Source organism: Hipposideros armiger, unplaced genomic scaffold, assembly GCF_001890085.2.
Source record: "Hipposideros armiger isolate ML-2016 unplaced genomic scaffold, ASM189008v1 scaffold_169, whole genome shotgun sequence".
In the NCBI taxonomy this organism is placed as follows: domain Eukaryota; kingdom Metazoa; phylum Chordata; class Mammalia; order Chiroptera; family Hipposideridae; genus Hipposideros; species Hipposideros armiger.
Window position 1 is genome coordinate 1,003,228 of NW_017731519.1, and position 19,888 is coordinate 1,023,115.

Genomic DNA, 19,888 nt, shown 5'->3' on the forward strand with positions numbered 1-19,888 from the left:
TACAATGGAATACTATTCAGCCATAGAAAAGATGAAATATTGTTACTTGCGACAACATGGGTGGATTTTGGAGTATTATTCCAAGGGAAATAAGTCAGATGGAAAAGGACAAGAACCATATGATTTCAGTCATATGTGGGATATAAAACAAACAATAGACAAAAAACAAAACAAACAAACTCATAGACACAAACAAAAGAATGATGGTTACCAAAGGGGATAAAGGGTAGGGGGAGGTTGAGGAGGGTAAAGGGTGTCAAATACATGGTAATGGAAGAAGACTAGACTTTGGTAAGCACACAATGGAGTACACAGAAGTTGTATTATAAAATTGTATACCTGGAATTTATATCATGTTATTAACCAATGTTACACCAATACATTTAATCTTAAAAAAATGTATAGAACTGGCTGAGTTTAAAATGTTAGGAAGTAATATGACTTGCCCAAAATTATAGTTTGGTAGTAACTTAGATAAGATGAAAATGAAGATTTCTAACTACTAGTCAGTCCAATATATTCTTTCCATTTTGCCAGTCCACTGCCTTCTTTTTATTACATTCCTGCATATTTTAGAGGTTTATGCTATTTCACAGGCGGTTTGCGGTTTCAATGTTAGTTGGAAAAAATAACAGATGATTGCTACCTAGTGCCAGAGCAGTAAAGCCATGGATTCATTCATTCAGTCAATAGTCACTGAGTAGCTTCTGTTATGTTAGACCCTGTTTTAGGTTCTAGGGATACAGCAGTGAACAAACTGGGCAGTAACTCTCATTGCTGTGGAGGGTTTTAGTGGAGAATATGAAAAACTAAAAGAGTAAAATCTGCACTGTTTCAGGTATTGATAGGTGCTGTGGAGAAAAGGAAGCAGGGCAGGCAAATAGGCAGTGTAGGAGTTGGGGTGACAGTGGAGTACCTGGTGATTCCATTTAAAATATGCTGAAAAAGAGCTTTACCAAAAAAGTGAACTCTGAAGAAAGTTGAAGGAAACAACAGTCATAAATGCAAAGGCCTTGAGAAGCTCTGATTTCTTCTCGACCTAGAATCGATGTGCTTCTGTTCCAGTGGTGACTGACACAAGACCTGGAGCCTGAGTGACCAGTTGTTTATTGAGAGGTTGTGAATTTCCTATGATCTGAGCATTCTGTCTTACCACCATAATAAACTTTTACCTGTGGTTCATGTTTTATGGGACAGGGACTTAAGAGCAATACAATGCTTTCCCCCCCTGGAGTTGTATGTATGTGTGTGTGTATAGAAAGTGTGTGAGAGAGAGAGAACTTGAGGGTTGGTGAAGAAAGTTGTATCAGAGTCATTATTTCTTATGCGTCTGTTAAAAGATATCTCACTGTCTTCCATTCTTGCTTTTTTCAAGTTTAATCTTGATATTGAAGCCAATGCTTCAAGAAGCATAGCATAGGGCAGGGATTGGCAAACTGCGGCTCACGAGCCACGTGCAGCTCTTTGGGTACGTACATGTAGCTCTGAAGTAAAATTGAATATGAAAATGAAATTATCATAGTTTCATTTATAAAAATTTTAAAGGATATTATTCACATAATGGTGATTTCATTTGTTTTATAGGTCTCGCAAAATTTTGAGGGACAGGATTGGCTCTTCTGTCTCAAAAGTGTGCCGACCCCTGGCATAGGGGGAAAATATATATCAGTGAGTATCCTCATGCCACTCACTTCAGTAACTCCCAGCACTCTGAGAAACTAGTGTGATCCTGGATTCGCAGTCCGTCATCTAGCACAGTCCTGAGAACCCTGGCCTGTTTCAGGGCCTTCCTAGTCTGATGTGCCCCTGGGAATCCCGACTAGGTTGAGGGCTGCTCTGTCCAGTCTCTCACTCATACCAGGCAAGAGCAGCCCCTCCCCGGGTCCCCAATTTTCATAAAAACATGAACAAATGAATTTATTAACAAATACATTGGGTCTCTGTTAACTCACTGTCTGGTGCTTAGTGCTGCACAGCATGATCTATAACCCTAAACATCCACTCTTGTTCCTAACCCCATTCAGGCCCCAAGGAGAACCTAGGAGGTTCTTCAAACCTCTTGTCCTATGTCCTTTGAAACAAAGGGTACCTGTACCTATGAAGGTTTGTGGGTTGTGCCACTGCCTACACTGGAGATGGATATTGCTTCAGAGGATTAGAGTGATAGAAGTCCTTAGGTAAGAGAAAGATAAGTTAATTAACATGCCAAGTTCTTCCTATTAACGTAATTTTCTTGCTTCTCTTTGTGTTTCAGCTTGTGATTCTGAAGGCCCTCACCAATTAATGTAGTATTGGTAATAGTTTACATGGCAACCAAGGAATACTCATTGTCCAGGATGGTAGCCTTAGCCATGTGGCTCTTGGGCACGTGACATATAGCTACTCCGACTGGGAAGTGCTATAAGTGTATCTACACAGCAAATTTTGAACACTTAGTATGAAAAAAAAAAGCATGTAAAAGACCTCATTAAGTATTGTTATATTGATTACATGTTGGAATAATATTTAATATGTTAGAGTAAATAAAATATATTAAAACTAATAATTTTTAAAATGTTTACTTTTTAATTTTTTAATGTAGAAAAAATTTTAATGTAAAAAAATTAAAAATTATATATGTGGCTTGTACTATATTTCTATTGGTCAATGCTGATCTAGACATAATATGTATGAAGTATGATACTTATTCTTAATATAGCACAATTTAATGCTAGCATTGTGAAGTTTTATTTTTCTGAAAATGTCTAATAAGATTTAATAACATTTTTAAAATGAATTTAAAAATTCAACTTTAACTAATTTTGATTAAAAGTTTTCAAATGCATTAGAATTTGTATTTTGACTTAATTTTAATATGGCGTTTTGAATATTTTAGAAGAAAATAACTTTTTGTAAAAGTATATGTAAAATAATTTTAAGTTTTATATTTATCTTTGGATGAAAATATATTCAAATTTTGTGTTCTGAATAGTTACAATTAATTTTTAATTATTTAGCTCTCTACTGTCAGTAGAGCACAAATTATTTAAGTCTTAATTAGAGCAATATAATAAGTGGTCTTTCCTTAGTGAAAGTAAGAAAAATTCATGGAGTGAATCAATTTATAAATAACTAATAAATTATATACTTTTTGTTATTATTCATTCAAATATCACTGGCCCATCAACAAAAATGCCTAAAATGTAGAGTAATAATTAAATTCAAATGTCTTTTATATTTTGCCAACTCTCAGTAACAAAGAGCCATAGCTTTAAACGTGTACTTCAACTTTGTTATTATGGACATACTATTGTTGCAATAGGGAGAGAGAAAATATTTCATTTCACAGCTTGTTAGCCTGACCTATAACAATATTTAGACATGTGGTATTTGGGCCTCTATTTATACTCTTGCCCTGGAGCTCACAAATGATAGCAGTGGACCTTTGCTGATCATAAAGCGGTCTCAGGGTAACCAGAAAGTTCTAAGAGAAGCAGGATAGTTTCTGTGGAAAGAGTCACATGTGGAGCTTTCATGGCTTTGGGGGATCCTTCAGAGCTGACAACATTTATATGTCCCTCTTAAGGTCAGTGTGACCCAATATAGTCTCCAGCCCAACCCATTGGCACGTTGACTCTTGGGCCTGGATGGAAAGGGATGCGTCTAGGAAATGGATGGGGAGAGAATGAACCTGACTATGTCCTTACATATACAACTCCTGCTTCTGCCTTTTCCAGAGCAAGTTAAATAGCCTGGTTGAAAATTGCAGACGGGTTTAAGCAAACTCAAAGCTTCTGCAATATATGCAATATAATAGCTGAAGTGCCAACTTTTGGTAGAAACTGGGTCAAAGGGTGGAGTAGGTGCAAGTGATAATCTTAAAATGGTGCACTCAGCCATCTGCCAGCTAAACTGTGATTGAGGACTAAGGCTCTTGGAGAACCCAAAGGAAAGTTGTGAACTCAGTTGTTTCTTTAATTGATTCACATATTATTTTAACAGCACATTGAAAGGAACAAACACAAAAATGCAGCGATTCAGTAAGTATTGCAAATTATACCTATCTATGAACAACCTTTACTCAACTCTGGAAATTAAAGGCTATTTTCAGTGGCAGAAACTACAGCGCTATGAATGATCATTCCATCAGAAGTAAAAATGGAAGTAAAAGTCCAGAGTTCTAGTGTGAGTTTTGCTATTTCCCAGACATGGAACCCAGGGCAAGTCACTTAGTCTTAGCTTCAATCCTCTACCTGCAAAATCATGAAATAAATTGTGCTGCCTAGCTCATAAACTGATGTGAGGATCAATGAGACCATTTAAGTGAAAGCACTTTAAAAACTATAAAGTTACTTACAAAAATAAAACATTACCATTTTTGGTTTTACTCTTGATATTCCTTCAGGAAGTTAGGACTGATTGCTAGTATTACTAGTATCATTACATATTGATATAGGTTTATTTGCTAAGATAATATAGTAAGATATGTTTATTTCCCGAGTGGCTACAATTCAGAAATCTAAATCACTGATTATTAAATATTGAAACTCAAAGTACCATTTCAAAGAAACTTTTTTTTAACCTAATCAGTTGTACTCACTAATTTGAGTGATGTATTTTCCCTCATGAATTCCTATTTCTCTTTCTCTTTCCTTCCATTTTTAAAAATCAGATGAGTTATTTTCTATAAGACATCTATACCTATGTTGTCAAAATAAACATTACCATTTTACCAAGGTCTGCTTTTCTTCTAATTGTCCCTCCTTCCTGCACTCATCTGCAGAGTCAATGGGAAAGGAGCCTCTTAGTGTTTCTCATGTTGACTGCTTTGAGAAGAAAGGGACCTTGTAGCTCTCTTCTTCGCCCCTGAGGCACCTGTGGGTTCCATTCCGACAAGACTAGTCCATCTGCTGGACACGCCCTGTGCAACCTTGTCCTATCAGGTAAAGCAGGAAGTGAGCCTCTGTTAGGTGCCGCAGTCACTCTCCTGGATGTCCATGGCTCAAGTGGAACTCTAATCAGACCTGTGTGTACACGTGGTTGTGCAAGAGGTTGTGTGTGGGTGGGTGACTTTATCCCCAGATGAACACCTTGCCGCATCTGCGTGCTCAAGTGAATGAAATCCTTAAGAAGCTTTGAAATAAATAACAATATGAAAGTGTTAGGGCATTTAATAGTGTAAGGAGAAAATTTCAGGACCCAAGTTATTAGAATAAAATAGCGTATTAATTTTTTTTTCTTAACTAACGGAAGAAAGGTCTTGAGCTACTCTATGTATTCAGATAATGAGTTAATTCTGGCCCCTCATGGGAGACACAATTTGAAGATAATTTTAGGTTAGATTAGATGGATGGATGGATGGATAGATAGATAGATAGATAGATGATAGAGACTTTAGACTATTCTGTGTCTTATATTTAATCTGCAGAAATTATTTTAGAATTTCAGAATACTGTTTATTGTTTATTATCACATCTTTGTATTACAAAGTTAATTATCTTTTAGTTGTTATAAACATTCTCTATGAATTAATGTATTTCCTTACCTCAGAGGTGTAGGTGGCAAGACCCTAGTGGAGCTGGTTTCTCCTGGGGGCACTGAGAAAGCTGCACTTTCTGCATAGATACCCTCAGTCTTACTAATGATTCCAGGGCCCTGAATGTGGACCAAAGCAAGAGGTCCACTGGAAATATCTTGGCACTTCAGCAGTAATCAGTGTGAGCGAATGCTTGATGTCTGGGGCCCTCCAAAGTCTTAGTCATACAAAAGACACAGGTATAGCCTTGGGTAGGTGGAGCCCCAATTATTACTGAAAGCCCCACCAGCTTATAAGAATGGGGCATAGAGTTGGATTTCAAGTGATTTATAGATTATAAACAAATATGATGATTTTTGTACTTTTGAATCTGTGAACTGAGATTCTGCTCTTCCTATGTTATGGCTTTTAACACATATATTCACAAACTGAACAAGGAATTAGAGAGAATTAATGATTAATTCTTGGTTTGAATAAGAGGTCGTTGCTGTGCTGATGATCTTAGAATAGTCAGGTTCACAGATATACAAGTATAACAGCAACCTTCACTTTTTCCCCTTGTCTTTTAATTGTGAAAATAGTGTAAGGAAGTATAAAAGCTAAACTTTATTTAGAAAAAGCACCACAGTTCTGTCATCCAAATATAGAAGCTATATCAATGTTATGTCCTTCCAGTCTATATATTGTTAATAATAAGTAATTAATGTCCCCAGTTTGAGGAATATCATGGAGGAATTTCAGCAGAATTGCTGGAAACCCAAATTTCTCCTTGTCCTTAGCAGAATATGTGTGGTGATTGGCTTTTGTGTTCCCTTTGGTGGCCTTAAATTGCTTTTGCTGCCATCTCATGGTCTCTGTTGCTGCTGGCTGCCTTTACTGCCAAGGGTGTGAGGGGGCTTTATGTGATTTGAAGGTTTGTCACTACTGAGTTCAATGAAGAGTTTCTTGTCCATCAGGATAGCAAAGCTTCAGTTTGAACCTGGGCTGCAATTCCCGCAAGTTCAGGCCCATACAAGCGTGTGTGGGGTTTGTGAGGCCAGAGTATTTTCCCAGGGTCTGAAGAAACTTTGGGGAAAGAGTTTGACTTTTTGTCGCCTGCTTGAGCTACTAGGTACTTGGGGTAAATTATGAGATATTCTGACAGAGAAGTCAAACTGAAAGGGGCTCTAGAGTCTTCTTGGAGAGAGCTCACTCTGAGGGTGGAAGGAGGGCGGTGCAATGAGCTCGCCAGTAACAAACCCTTAATCCTCAGAAGAGCAAAGAGATTCTGAGTATAGCTTTGTTTCCAGCCCAGTCTCATATGTTCATGTCTGGGTCTTAAGCTAAGTATGGACAATATGCAAAAGCTAAAAAAGCATTGACTGAGGACTCCATAAAACATTAAGGTACATTTGAGGTCTTACAATTTAGTTTGCGAACTTTCCACTGTGCGTTTACATTGGCAGCAGTGTACAAACAGCTCGGTAAGGTTTCATAACCTTGGTATATTTGTTTCTCACAGTTGTGTTCGTAACAATGTGTGGCGGTGTCTTGCTGAGTGGCGTTCATTATTGTTGTTGCATGTTTTTGTGTGCCGTTGTGACAATGTCTGAGCTTGAATTAGAGCAATGAGCAAACATTAAATTTCTTGTTAAACTTGACAAAAGTGGAATTGAAATCAGGGACATGTTAGTCCAAGTTTATGCCATGAAGAAAGCAGCAGTATACAAATGGATTAAATGTTTTTCTAAGGGGAGAGAATGTGTTACTGATGAAGAGAGGTCAGGGCGGCCAGTAATCAGCAGAACTGATGAAAACATTGCAAAAATTCATTGAATTGTGCATCAAAATTATTGGTTGACTGTGAGAAGCATAGCAGACCAAGTTAGCATCGACAGAGAAACAGGAAAATCTTAGCTGAAAATCTTGGCATGAGAAAGGTGTGCAAAAATGGTCCCAAAGGAGCTCTTGCATCACGACAATGCACCAGCTCACAAAGCAGTGTCTGTGAGGGAGTTTTTAGCCAGTAAACAAATAACTGTATTGGGACACCCTCCCTACTCACCTGATTTGGCCCCCAATGACTTCTTTCTTTACCCAAAGATAAAGGAAATAGTGAAAGGAAGACATTTTGATGTCATTTACAACATCAAGAGTAATACAACGACAACGCTGATGGCCATTCCAGAAAAAGAGTTCCAAAATTGCTTTGAAAGGTGGACTAGGCGCTGGCATTGGTGCATAGTTTCCCAATGGGAGTACTTAGAAAGTGACCAAAGTGAAAGTCAGCAATAAGCTATGTAGCACATTTTCTAGGATGAGTTCGCAAACTTAATTGTCAGTCCTTGTACACATACTGCATGTTTTTTACCTCTCAGATTGAAATTTATCAAAGAGAGAGAGGTAAACCCAATTTGCTACATATCACCAAGTTTTATTACTGTGAAATTTTAAGAACCACATACTGTGTGTTAAAGGCCTTTGTGCTCAGTGGAGTAGCAAAAGGGTCTATGGAAGAATGAGATGCTTGAAGGAACAGGATCTGAGAGAGCAGTGATGATCCTTGGAAGAGAAGTGTGGTGTTCAGTGAGGCTAGTTTTGTTTCTGATTACAAGTAAGAAACACTCTGCGACTTTCAAGAAATTCCAAAGGAAACGACTCAGAGGCTGAGGGCCAGTTATGCAGATAGGGAGAATAAGTCCTGAAATTTTAGTAGTCTTCAGATGACCCTGATGCACTTACAGGCTGGCGAGGTCCTGGGAAAACCTGCATACCACTTGCATTTTCATGGTATCTTCAGAACTAGATGAAGACTCACATACCCACAGATGGAAGATGCTGCTATAGTTAACTATAGTAGTCCCCCCTTATCTGCGGTTTCACTTTCCGCCGTTTCAGTTACCCACAGTCAACCAAGGTCCGAAAATATTAAATTTCCCCAAGTACCAACCATTGACAAGTTCAACCATTGACACCGTCTGCTCCTGACATTCAATCACTGACATGGTCATGGCTCCATGATCCAGAATCACCTTGAGCAGATGATCCTCCTTCTAATGTATTTTCAAGTCAATAGTAGCCAAACACTATGCCACAATGCCTATGTCATCACCTCACTTTGACTCATCATATAGGCATTTTATCATCCCAGACTATTGCATGAAGAAGAAGAAGAAGAAGAAGAAGAAGAAGAAGAAGAAGAAGAAGAAGAAGAAGAAGAAGAAGAAGGATGCATACAGTACAATGAGATATTTTGAGAGACAACATTCACAAAACTTGTATTACAGTATATTGTTATACTTGTATTATATTATTAGTTGTTAATCTCTTACTGTGCCTAATTTATAAATTAAACTTTATCATAGATATGTATGTATAGGAAAAACATCATATATTTAGGGGAAAAGCACTACACACACACACACACACACACACACACACACACAATCCATGGTTTCAGGCATCCACTGGGGTCTTGAAATGTATCTCCCATGGATAAGTGGGGAACAACTGTACTATCTGGTCAAAGTGGTTTAGCCTCAGGTTTTTAGTGGTGCCTCTTGAATTATTACTTTCCTATCATTTTTATTCAACAATAATCATTATGTACATCCTCTGTGTGGGGGGATATAGCAGTAAGCAAAATGTATTTTGATCCAGTTCTTATAGACCTCATAACCTGGTGAGCAAGACAAACTCAGTCATTTATTCATTCAACAATTTTTATTAACTAGCTATAATATGCTATATACAATTCAGTGCTTTTAGCATAGATGGACAAGTATGCAAAGAAGGAATTTAATCTCAAAGTGCTTACTTGGTTGGAGGGGATAGGTAATAAACACATTGATAAATAAATGAACAGGAGAACTACAAATAGTGATAAATACTATGAAGGGAATAAGCATGATGACATGATGAACAACTGAAAGGCCTCAGTAAAGCAGTGATATTTGAACAGGGCCCTAAAAGATGGAAAAGAGCCAAACACTGAAGATTGCAGATAAGCGACAGTAAAAGGTGGGGTCCTTAGGCAGGACATATTTCAGTGTGTCCAAGGAACTGAGAGGAGACCAGTGAGCTAGAGCTTAGTGAGAGAGAGAGGGGAAAGAGGGTAATGAGGAGGGCTTGGAAAATTAGAAAGGGCCAAATCATGCATGGCCCTAGAGACTTTGGTAATGAGCGTGGTTTCCCATCTAAGTTATAGGAAGGCTATGCATGTTATAAGCAGGTGACTCATGATCTGAGAAATTATATTAACACGTGCAGAGATTTTTCATTTCCATTTTCTAACAGCACTCTCCCCCAATGCTCAAGAAACTTAAATTCTTTAGAGTTGGTCCTAAAGAAAAAATGCCAAGTGCCACTACTCAGTGACCTACCACAAAGCTCACTCTTCACACTCGAAGTGTGATGTTTCCTCATTGACTCAAACTCCCGTCTACTCCAGGGAACATAAGATAGGACACCTCTGAGACACTGAGAAGGCTTTGGTTTCCTCCTATAGAAAGCTGGAGGCTTTCTATACCAAGAGCAACTAGCTAGCAACTTCCTCTCCCAGGAGGTTCATGGAGGTCAAACTTCCACTGGCCTACCTTTCACATTAGAGCAGCCCTATGCTGAGGAATTTAGCAAATATACACATCCAACCCATGATTTAATAGCCTCAACCACAGTAATGCAATGGGGGGAATGGCAGAGATGTCCTGCAGACCTGATAGGATCCTGAGAGGTGTGGATTAAGCACACAAAGGAAGATGATTACAATGCTGTGTAGTAGCTGCATGTTCTTATACATGAACACCTGTGCAAAACTCAAGGGGCTCTCGGAAATCATGGAGGAATGTGGAATTTTCAAAGAAATGAAAAGCAGCATTAGCAGGTAGAGTGAATCACAAACAGGCTAAAATATAGAATACCACTCCATCTTCAAAATATCCTTTAAACATTTTTAAAATATTTGGTTCTTTCCTGTGAGATTACTCATTTGTGTTTATTTTGCTTTCATTTATTCACCCACCATTAAATGAGTGTGTTTATGTAGTTTTACATATTATAATTATATATGTTATACATTATACATGTTATACATTAGTCACTGTATATACTAATGTATAACTATATTAATCACTATATATTAGCCAGTTGTTATAGATGTTATAGATGGAATGTTTGTGTCCCCCTAAAATTCCTATGTTGAAATCCTAACCCCCAATGTCATGTGTCCTTATAAGAGAAGGTACCAGATATCTCTCTCTTACTTTTTCCACCTGCACACAAAGGAAAAGCCATTTGAGGACACACTGAGAAGGTGCCATCTGCAAGCTGAATAGAGGCCTAATCAGAAACGAACCCAGCTGGCACCTTGATCTTAGGCTTCCAGCCTCCAGAACTGTGGGAAAATAAGTTTCTGATGTTTAAGCCAACTGTTCATGGTATTTTGTTATGGCAGCCCTAGCAAATTAATGCAGGCTTTAGTACTGTGAAGTGGAGTGCTGATGCAACAAGTACTTAAAAATGTGGAGGTGGCTTTGGAACTGGGTGATGGGTGAAAGCTAGAAGAGTTTTGAGGTGCATTCCAAAAAAAAAACACTACATTGCCCTGAAGGGACTGTTGGTAGAAATATAGATGTTAATGGTCATTTGGGTGAGGCCTCAGACAAAAATGGGGACCATGTTATTGGAAACTGGAGGAAAGATGATCTTTGTTATAAAATGACAAGGAACTTGCCTGAATTGTATTCTAGTGTTTTGGTAGAACTTGCAAGGGGATCTTAGATATTTAGCAGAGGAGATTCCTAAGCAAACTGTTGAAGGTGAAGGTGCAGCCTTGTCTCTCCTTATTACTTATAGTAAAATGCAAAAGGAGAGAGACAAATTGAAGGAATTGTTAAGCAATATATATCACATCTTGAAGGTTTGGAAAGTTCTTAGTCTATTCTTACTACAAAAAATGAGAAAGCTTGTTCTGAAGAGAACACCAAGCATGTGGTTGGACAATTACTCCAAACAGAGATTACCCACAGATTTCGTCAGCTACCTCATTTGTGGCTAGGACTAAGGATCAGGTTATACTAGCAGAAACACTGTCAGCTAAGACAGAGAAAGAGAAAACAGGACAGAGTGAAGCAAGGCTGTCAAAATTCCAGGATTCTGCAGGACAAGAAAACAGAGCTATTCAGTGTTTAACTGAACATGTGTTATCCTTCAAGAAAAGGGAAGGATGACCCATTCAGTTATCATCATGGCTGCCACTCTCACCACTAACCTGGGGGGCAAGGCTTTATTCCTCTCACCACACACTAACTCTGTTGGCATGCTGATCTTGGACTTCCAGCCCCTAGAACTGTGAGAAAATAAATGTCTGTTGTTTAAGCCACCCAGTCTATAGTATTTTGCATGGAAACCCAAGCTAATACATATCTGTACCCTAAAGATAGCTCTTTTTTCCCATGTTCCTTTGGCTCATTTGAAAATTTGATCACTTTACTATACCAAGAAGGGCTCTCATCTTAGCTCTTTCCTTGACGGAGTACATAATAGGAGGGCATTTTCCATGTTTATTTTCCTTTTCTCTTTCTTGTTTTACTTTCTCTTCTCCTTTCCAGATCCATGACCTGAGGTCATGGTGAATGATGTTGGTGTTGGTAGTCAGAGTACTTATTCCACTCATGTGGCAAATGATTCCAATTAAATCCCATTTCTCCATTGTGAAGTTTTGGCAGAGACATTTTAGTTGTTAGCAACTCTGAACTCTCTAAGCCTGTTTTAATAGATTTTTGTATTCAATCCATTGCTTTGAAATGTGTCAAAAACTACTCTTGATCATTAAGAGAGAAACAGGTGCTGATTTTCACAGCTGTCTAAAAACTTATTAGAATCTGGGACAGTGTTAAAGCATTTGATCTAGATTTCCAGCAGATGCACTTACTTCTCCCAAGTTTCCATTCTGGATCCATGTCTGAGGACACATTCAAAAAACATTCTAGATCAGAGATCAAAGATCATTTACCTAGATGGTCAAAAACTCTTTAAGTCTATTTTCACAGGCCTCTTCCAAGTTAGGACTTTCTGCTTCTGTATTTAGCAGTGTTAACATGGTATATCTTTTTCCATTCTTTTACTTTTATCCTATTTGTGTCTTCATATTTAAAGTGGGTGTATTGTAGGCAAAAGATAGTTGGGACTTGCCTTTTATTCAATATGAAAATCTCTACCCTTTTCAGGACATGTTTTGATCATGTACAATTTATGTGATTATTGATAGAGTTGGATTTTAATCTATAATTTTCTATTTTTCTCATCTGTTCTTTTTATCTCGGTCATGATTTTCTGCTTCATTTTGATTAATGGAATATTTTAATTTTCCCCCTTTTGTTCAACGATTAACCATAACTTTTTTTTATTTGTTAGCTTTTTTGTTTTTGTTTTGTTGCTTTTTAATGGTTGCTTTACAGTTGCTAGTAACACTATCCAATAGATATAAAATGTGAGCCATATGGCCGGCCGAGTGGCTTATTGGTTAAGAGTTTGCTTGGGAGCTCGAGCTCTGTGCATCAGGGCCACCGGTTCGGATCCCACATGGGCCAGTGACACTGCCCTCTACAGCTAACATGGTGAACAACAGCTCGACCTGGAGCTGGACTACCGTGAGTCACTGGCGACAGTGTAGGCTGCAGCACCTGCTGCAGTGGGCTGCCATAAGCTACCGTGAGTGGCCGGTAGCCAGTGTGAGCAGCTGGCAGCGTGAGCTGCTATGAGCTGCCGTGAGCAGCCGTCCGATGGCTGGTGACCAATCTGCCTCAGCCAGGAAGAGCGCAATGATCACAGTACCAACATGGGCCAGTGAAGCAACATCCTCTACAACTAAAGAACAAAAGGACAGCAACTTGTCTGTTCCCCTTCCCCGATTCCCCAACGCTGTTCCCTCCCTCAATTCCCCAATGAAATCTTAAAAATAAAATAAAAAACAACAAAATAAAATGTGAGCCACATATGTAATTTATAAGTTTTCTAATAGCCACATTAAAAAGAAGTTAAAAGAAGCAGGTGCAATTAATTGATACAATTTTTATTTAATCCAATATACCTAAATTACTATTTTAACCTGTAGCAATATTAAAATATCAATGATACATTTTATATTATTTTTCACACTATGTCTTTGAAATCTGGTGTGTATTTTATATGTACAGCACATTTCCTTTTGGACTAGTAACATTTCAAGTACTCGAGATCTATTTATAGCTAGTGGCTACACTAATGGATAGTAGGGGTTTATAGAATGGGTTTCTAAACTTATCACAAGCAACATACCACTTTACACACAGTAGAAAAACCTTGAACAATATACTTCCAATTCCCCCCTCCTGGTCTTAGTGCTATTATTGTCATGTTTTACTTCTGTCATAAATCTGACAATACACTGTCATTATGGTTTTTATTTTAGTCATTTAATATTTTAAAGAGATTTTTAAAATAAGAAAAATGTTTTTTTATGTACTCACATATTTACCATTTTCAGTGTTCTTTACATTTTTATGTAGATTCAGAATTTTTCTCACCAAAGGACTTCCTGTAACATTTCTTATAGTGCAAGTCTACTGGTAATGAATTCTTTTGGCTTTTGTATGTCTGAAACCATCCTTATTTTTCCATCATAGTGAAAGATACTTTTACAGGGTATACAATTCTAGTTTGATAATTTTTTTTTCTTTCAGTCTTTTAAAGATATTGCTCCCTGTCTCCAGGCTTATATTGTTTCTGCTGTCATCCTTAAGATGGTTTCTTTTTATATAATGTGTCTTTTTTTTTTTAGTGCTTTTTAAGATTTTTCTCTTTATCACTAGTTTTGAGCAATTTAATTATGCACCTAGGTGTAATTTTTACAAAATTTCTTATGTTGGGATTTGTTGTATTTCTTCAATTTGTTGATTAACAGTTTTTGTCATATATGGATATATTTTGGCTATTTTTTTCTTCAAATATATTTTTCAGTTCTCCTTCCTTTCCTTTGAAAACTCCAATTTGTCAGCTGTCCCTTAGCATTTTTTTTCTTCTTTTGGGTAAGACTTGGTCCATTCTGTGCTATGTAGCTTTCCTGACATTATTCGTTCAGGCTCTCACCATTCTTATAGGTTCACACCATTCCTATATGCACCAAAATCAGGTACACTAATAACATATTATCCCCAAATAAATCACCAGGAAGCAGTGAATAACTGATTACATGCTGTGAGAACTAGATTTATTATTAATTAGAAATTTAACCTCTGCACATGTACAAAGTAAAACCAAATATGGGAAAAAGTTTCTGAAACTAACGTTTGGGACTTAGTGAACTCATAACAATGACTTCAATAATTGAATTATAAAGGCAAATGTGTTGACAGAAAATCATCAGATTAGCAAAAAATGTGACATGATGATAATGCCAAAGTTACGTGGTCCAAGCTTTTATTTATGTAAAAAAAATGTAAAACTTTCCCATCTCAACATAAAATCAAAATCCTTTGGTGAATTATATTGTTCTGTAGAAGGCTTGACTCTGAAAATAAACAAGTTTATTCACTGTCAAATGAAGCTGGTTTTAAGCCAAATGAGTAATTGTGGTATAATATTATCTTGACTGGAACTTTTCTTCCTTATTCTCTTTATTGGTGACTCCTCATTGGTCTATTATTGCAATGGTCTAGATGAGCAACAGTTAAGGATCAAAATCTGTTTGGATAGAGGAATCAGGCACTGATTCTGCGTAAAGTAGGAGAGCTATGGCCACCCTCATAAGTAGGGAACTAAATACTACAGTGAAACTATTCATCCTAATATGGTATATTGTTACATATCTCACATTTATACAATCAATATAACATTTATCCAAGAATTGTACCTACTGTTTCTCAATAGCTTGTAATGACATTGTCTGTCAATAAATAGCTGCTGAGAGTGTGTAAGACACAAAGGTTTCTTGAGCATTTACAAGAAGTATAAATGGTTAATGTTTCCTGTCCTCAAGAAGTATACAAATGTGTTTTATATACTTCTTGGAAATAGGATTCTGATATACTCTAATAAGCATAAATGTTAGTATTTGGCTAACAATGATTGAATGCCTACAATGTAGCAGACACCATTCTATGCACTAAGGATATTTTAATGAACAAAGTAGACATAAATTCCTGCACTTATGGAGTTTACATTCTAATAGGGTAGGGGGTGGAGAGACCAAAAAATAAACACAATAAACAGGTCAGACAGATGAAACTACAGGATTTTATAGACCATTGCGGTCCAGTGGAAATTCAGTGGAAGCCACATATGTAATTTTCAAAAGCCAAATTAAAAAAGTAAAAGGAAACAGGTAAAATTAAATTTTAATCTTTTTTTTAAATTTTGGAGTAATTTTTAATTTATAGAAAAGTTTCAAAGATAGTACAGATAGTTGGCGTATACCCTTCACTCAGTTTCCCTACTGTTAAGATCCTACATTACTGTTGTACATTTGTTCAAATTAAGAAGCCAACACTGGTACATTACTGTTAACTAAACCTCAGCTATTTATTATTTGGATTTCGTCAGTTTTTCCATTAGTGTGTTCTCTCTGGTCTAGGACTCAATACCACATTGTATTTAGTTGCAATGCACAGAAACAAGTGTTAGGGTGAGGTTATCAGCAGCAATATTTTCAGGAAAATGAATTTTGAGATCAGGCCCCTAAGAGATCAACAAGAATGGGTGAGATAGGAAATTCCTTCCGACTAAAGTCAGTGTTAGATGCAACTGTGCAAAGGTGGTGATTAGCCAACCATGATACCGTGTAGCAAATCGTTTTGCTATGCTGAAGCAAAAAATACAAAGCCGGCAGGTATGGAAAGGCGCATAAGGGACAAAGGGCTTTCATGCTAGCCAGAGCTGGGAACGCGAGGGTTCTAAGAGCAGCTTTGTATTTAATAAATGGCAGCTGCGGTTAGTTTCCTACACATACACAAAAGGAAACAACCTGTCCTACCATAGAGCATGTCATGATGCTGGTACAGCAGACATCTTGCTGTCTTGGATCACAGAGCCACTTATCAGAGCCCCGCACCTGAGCAGATTACTCGAGAAGTGACCTTTCCCTAAGGACACCTTGAGCCCTTACGTGGGACAGGCGGATGGAGGGGAGCTGATAAGTCGAGTTCAGACCTGGCAGTCATGATGGGCATCTGAGTTGTGCGCAGAATTCTGACGAAGGGCAGGACCATAGAATCACTTAAGAGTAGAATAAGGACACAAATGGGAGCTCAAGACAAAGCACTGAGATTTTTGAGCTGGCGGCAGGACTGACGGTAGCTCTGAAACCAGCATTTCTTGCCACATCCTCCCTAAGCTCGGCAGTGAAGAGCGTGGAAGATGCAGGAGTGGGGTAGTGGTCGGCGGGAAGGACCAACTCACAGGGCACCTTTTGGATCCAGCTGCTGAGAGCAGCGGTCCCGCCCCTGTTTCCCACTCACCGGGTAACTCTACCCAGGAATGGCTCCCTCCCCGAAAATGATTTGGTCTGGCTAAACTGGAAGGTGCGGGAAAGCCGGCTCCCGGTGCCGCGCGGGCGCAGTCAGGACGAGGACCTTCCCTGGGCGGGCCTCACCGGTCGCAGAGGGTGGGGGCGGTGCCGACGCACGCAAACCAATCACAGCAGACGCTTCCACCTGACCAGCACCGACCAATAGGAGGCCGCGGCAGTAGCGGCGGGGAAAATTCAAACGTGTTTGTGGGGAAGGGCTAGGATTCCAGTTTTTCGTCTCTACTCGGCTTTCTGGCGGTGAGCTCGGCGTTTTAAGTGCACGGGGGACGGCGGCGGCTGGTGGTGTAGGCTCTTTGGCCGCGCGGGACGGTAAGTGGTGGGGGCGAGGCGGGGGCGGCTCGGAGCCGGATAGACGTAGGGCGCGGCTAAACGAGCTGGAGGGGGAGAGGAGCTCTCGCCGCCTCCTCCAACCCACCGGGTGTTGCCCGAGATTTTGTTGATCCCGGAAGCCAGAGGCGGGTGTAGCCCTCTCTGGGAAGAGGGCTTGGTGGGGCACCTGGGGAGAGTTTGGGGACACTAGATCATCTCCCTAAAGACACTTCCTCTGTTGTCTGGTGTTTTAGAACAGAGGGAGGAGATGGCGGCTGTGTTGTGACAGTTACCTTTCGAACCTGACTTCAAGAGATGATATCTAGATGCCTACTTTATCATCGCTCCTTTTTATTAAGGTCATTGGTGGCGTTGATACCAGCGACACTGGGTTACTGGGTTGATGTTTAAGAATTACAAAGACGAAATTGACAAGAAGACTGTAGACACTTTGCTGACCAAACATTACCACAATGCAGATGAGCAAGTGCTCGGCATTATATAAATTACAGTAGTCTTGGTATTAGAGTGATTACATTAGCAAATCATTAATTCTGCCAGATATGCGCAAGAACAAGCCTGCTGAGATCCCACTTATCAATAAAGGGCTGTGATGTTATATATTTTCTGCTTTGGAAGCACTTGGCATTATGCAGGTTTACTCATATAAAGCAGATGAATAAAGGAATGGTTATTCACATTACCAAAAGGATTCTGTATGTCTAAAGGCCACTAACAGAATCCAAACAAACATTCCATCACATTTTTTTTTAATGGCAGAATTTGCAGATGAGGCGGAGAAAATAAATGAAAATGAGTGAAAGGGAGGCATCAGTGTGTAGAAGAAAAATGGAAAGCTTTAAAGGGGGGCAGCAATTTTTTGTGTCGTGCAATGGCTTCATGGAAGTTCTGTGGGGAAGAAAATACATACTTAGCTGATTGGAAAGCTTCATGGACAGTTTTTAAATATGTGCAGTTGTTTTTGTGCACATGGCTTCACAAATACTACCTTAATAATATTTGCATTAAAACGTGTTTAGGGCCGGCCGAGTGGCACGTTGGTTAAGAACTGGCTTGGGATGCCAGAGGGCCCCTGTTCAGATCCCACATGAGGGCCAGTGACACTGCCCTCTACAACTAAGATGCTGAACAACAGCTCAACCTGGGGCTGGGCTGCTGTGGGTCACCAGCGACGGCGTAGGCTGCAGCCCCTGTGGCAGTGGACTGCCATACGCTACCTTGTGTAGCCGGCAGTCAGCGTGAACAGCCGTCCAGAAGCCGGCGACTGATCTGCCTCGCCTGGGAAGAGCGCACTGATGGTGCCAACTTGGGCCAGTGAAGCAACGTCCTCCACAACTAGACTGAAGAACAAAAATGACAGCAACTTCTCTGTTCCCCTTCCCCCAATTCCCCAGCGTTGTTCCCATCCTCCCAATACCCCAATAAAAATCTTAAAAAATAGAAAAAGATGTAAGCTGGAAGATTTGTTTGAGGCATTATCAGAAAGTTGAATATGAAGAAGCTAAGGCTGAATAACAATATATTTGAAAGCAATGATAAATGGATAATTTTTTGGGAAAATATAAATTAGCAAGATTGAATCAGAAAGAAATCAGATACCTAAATCAACTAAGAACGATAAAACAAATTAAGTTCGTAGGGAAATATTTCACTCCCCAAAAAGGTCAGGTTGCCAAAGATGGTTTCACAGGCCTGTTTTACCAAAATTTTAAGGAGCAGATAGCAACTGTGTTAGTTAAATGTCTTAGAGAATAGAAAAGAGGAAAAAGGTAATCAATTCATTTTAAAAACCTAGCACAATTTTGAGAGCAAAACTAGAAAAAGAAGTATAGGGAAGTGATAGAACAACTACACTTATGAAAATAGATACAGAAAGCCTAAGCATAAAAAAATTCAGCATTGTACTTATATGCTCNAAAAGTGTTTATATAACAAATGCTTTAGTCTTCTGGATTCTAAAATGCTAGTTGCAAGGTGTTTTTTCTTTAATGCTAGTAAAAATAAGAATTATGACCTGTTCAATTATGTTTTCTTAGAAATGGAGGCCGAGGACTTGGGTGGCAGAGAATTGACAATTGATTCCATAATCAACAAAGTGAGAGATTTTAAAAATAAATTTAAAAATGAAGACCTTACTGATGAGCTAAGCTTAAATAAAGTCTCTGCTGATACCACAGGTGAGTTCCTCTTTTTTTTTATTTTTATTTTTTGCGTTTCTTCTAAGGTAAAGGAATGAAATGTTAACCACTGTGTGTTCACATGATATAATTTTCTCAGTAATTGATGCTTGCCAGTTAGAGTACTGTACACACTTTTGTATGGAAATACTCCCACAATTTCCTGCTTTCTGAAAAAGGAAATGTTGTTTATTATAGTGTACTCAGAGGTGGTTTTCTTAACTCTTCCATTATTGTCAGCTGTTATTTCTGCTAGTATGCCTGCCATCAATCGATATGCCATTTTTTTCCATTCCTTTTTTGCTGCAAACAGAAATCCTCACC

General features: G+C 38.7%; 1 protein-coding gene across 3 annotated transcripts in view; it reads left to right on the forward strand.

Moving 5' to 3' along the window:
• Positions 1-19,888, forward strand: part of TTK (TTK protein kinase) — a 70,188-nt gene that overhangs the window by 12,883 nt on the left and 37,417 nt on the right. For 2 of the 3 annotated variants that reach the window (XM_019651913.1, XM_019651915.1), the window contains exons 1-2: positions 17,254-17,366; positions 19,424-19,564. In XM_019651913.1, coding sequence (XP_019507458.1) covers positions 19,426-19,564 — 139 coding nt within the window. In that variant the 5' untranslated portion in view covers positions 17,254-17,366; positions 19,424-19,425. Of the gene's footprint in view, positions 1-17,253; positions 17,367-19,423; positions 19,565-19,888 lie in introns of those variants that run through there. The other variant, XM_019651914.1, reaches the window with a different exon arrangement.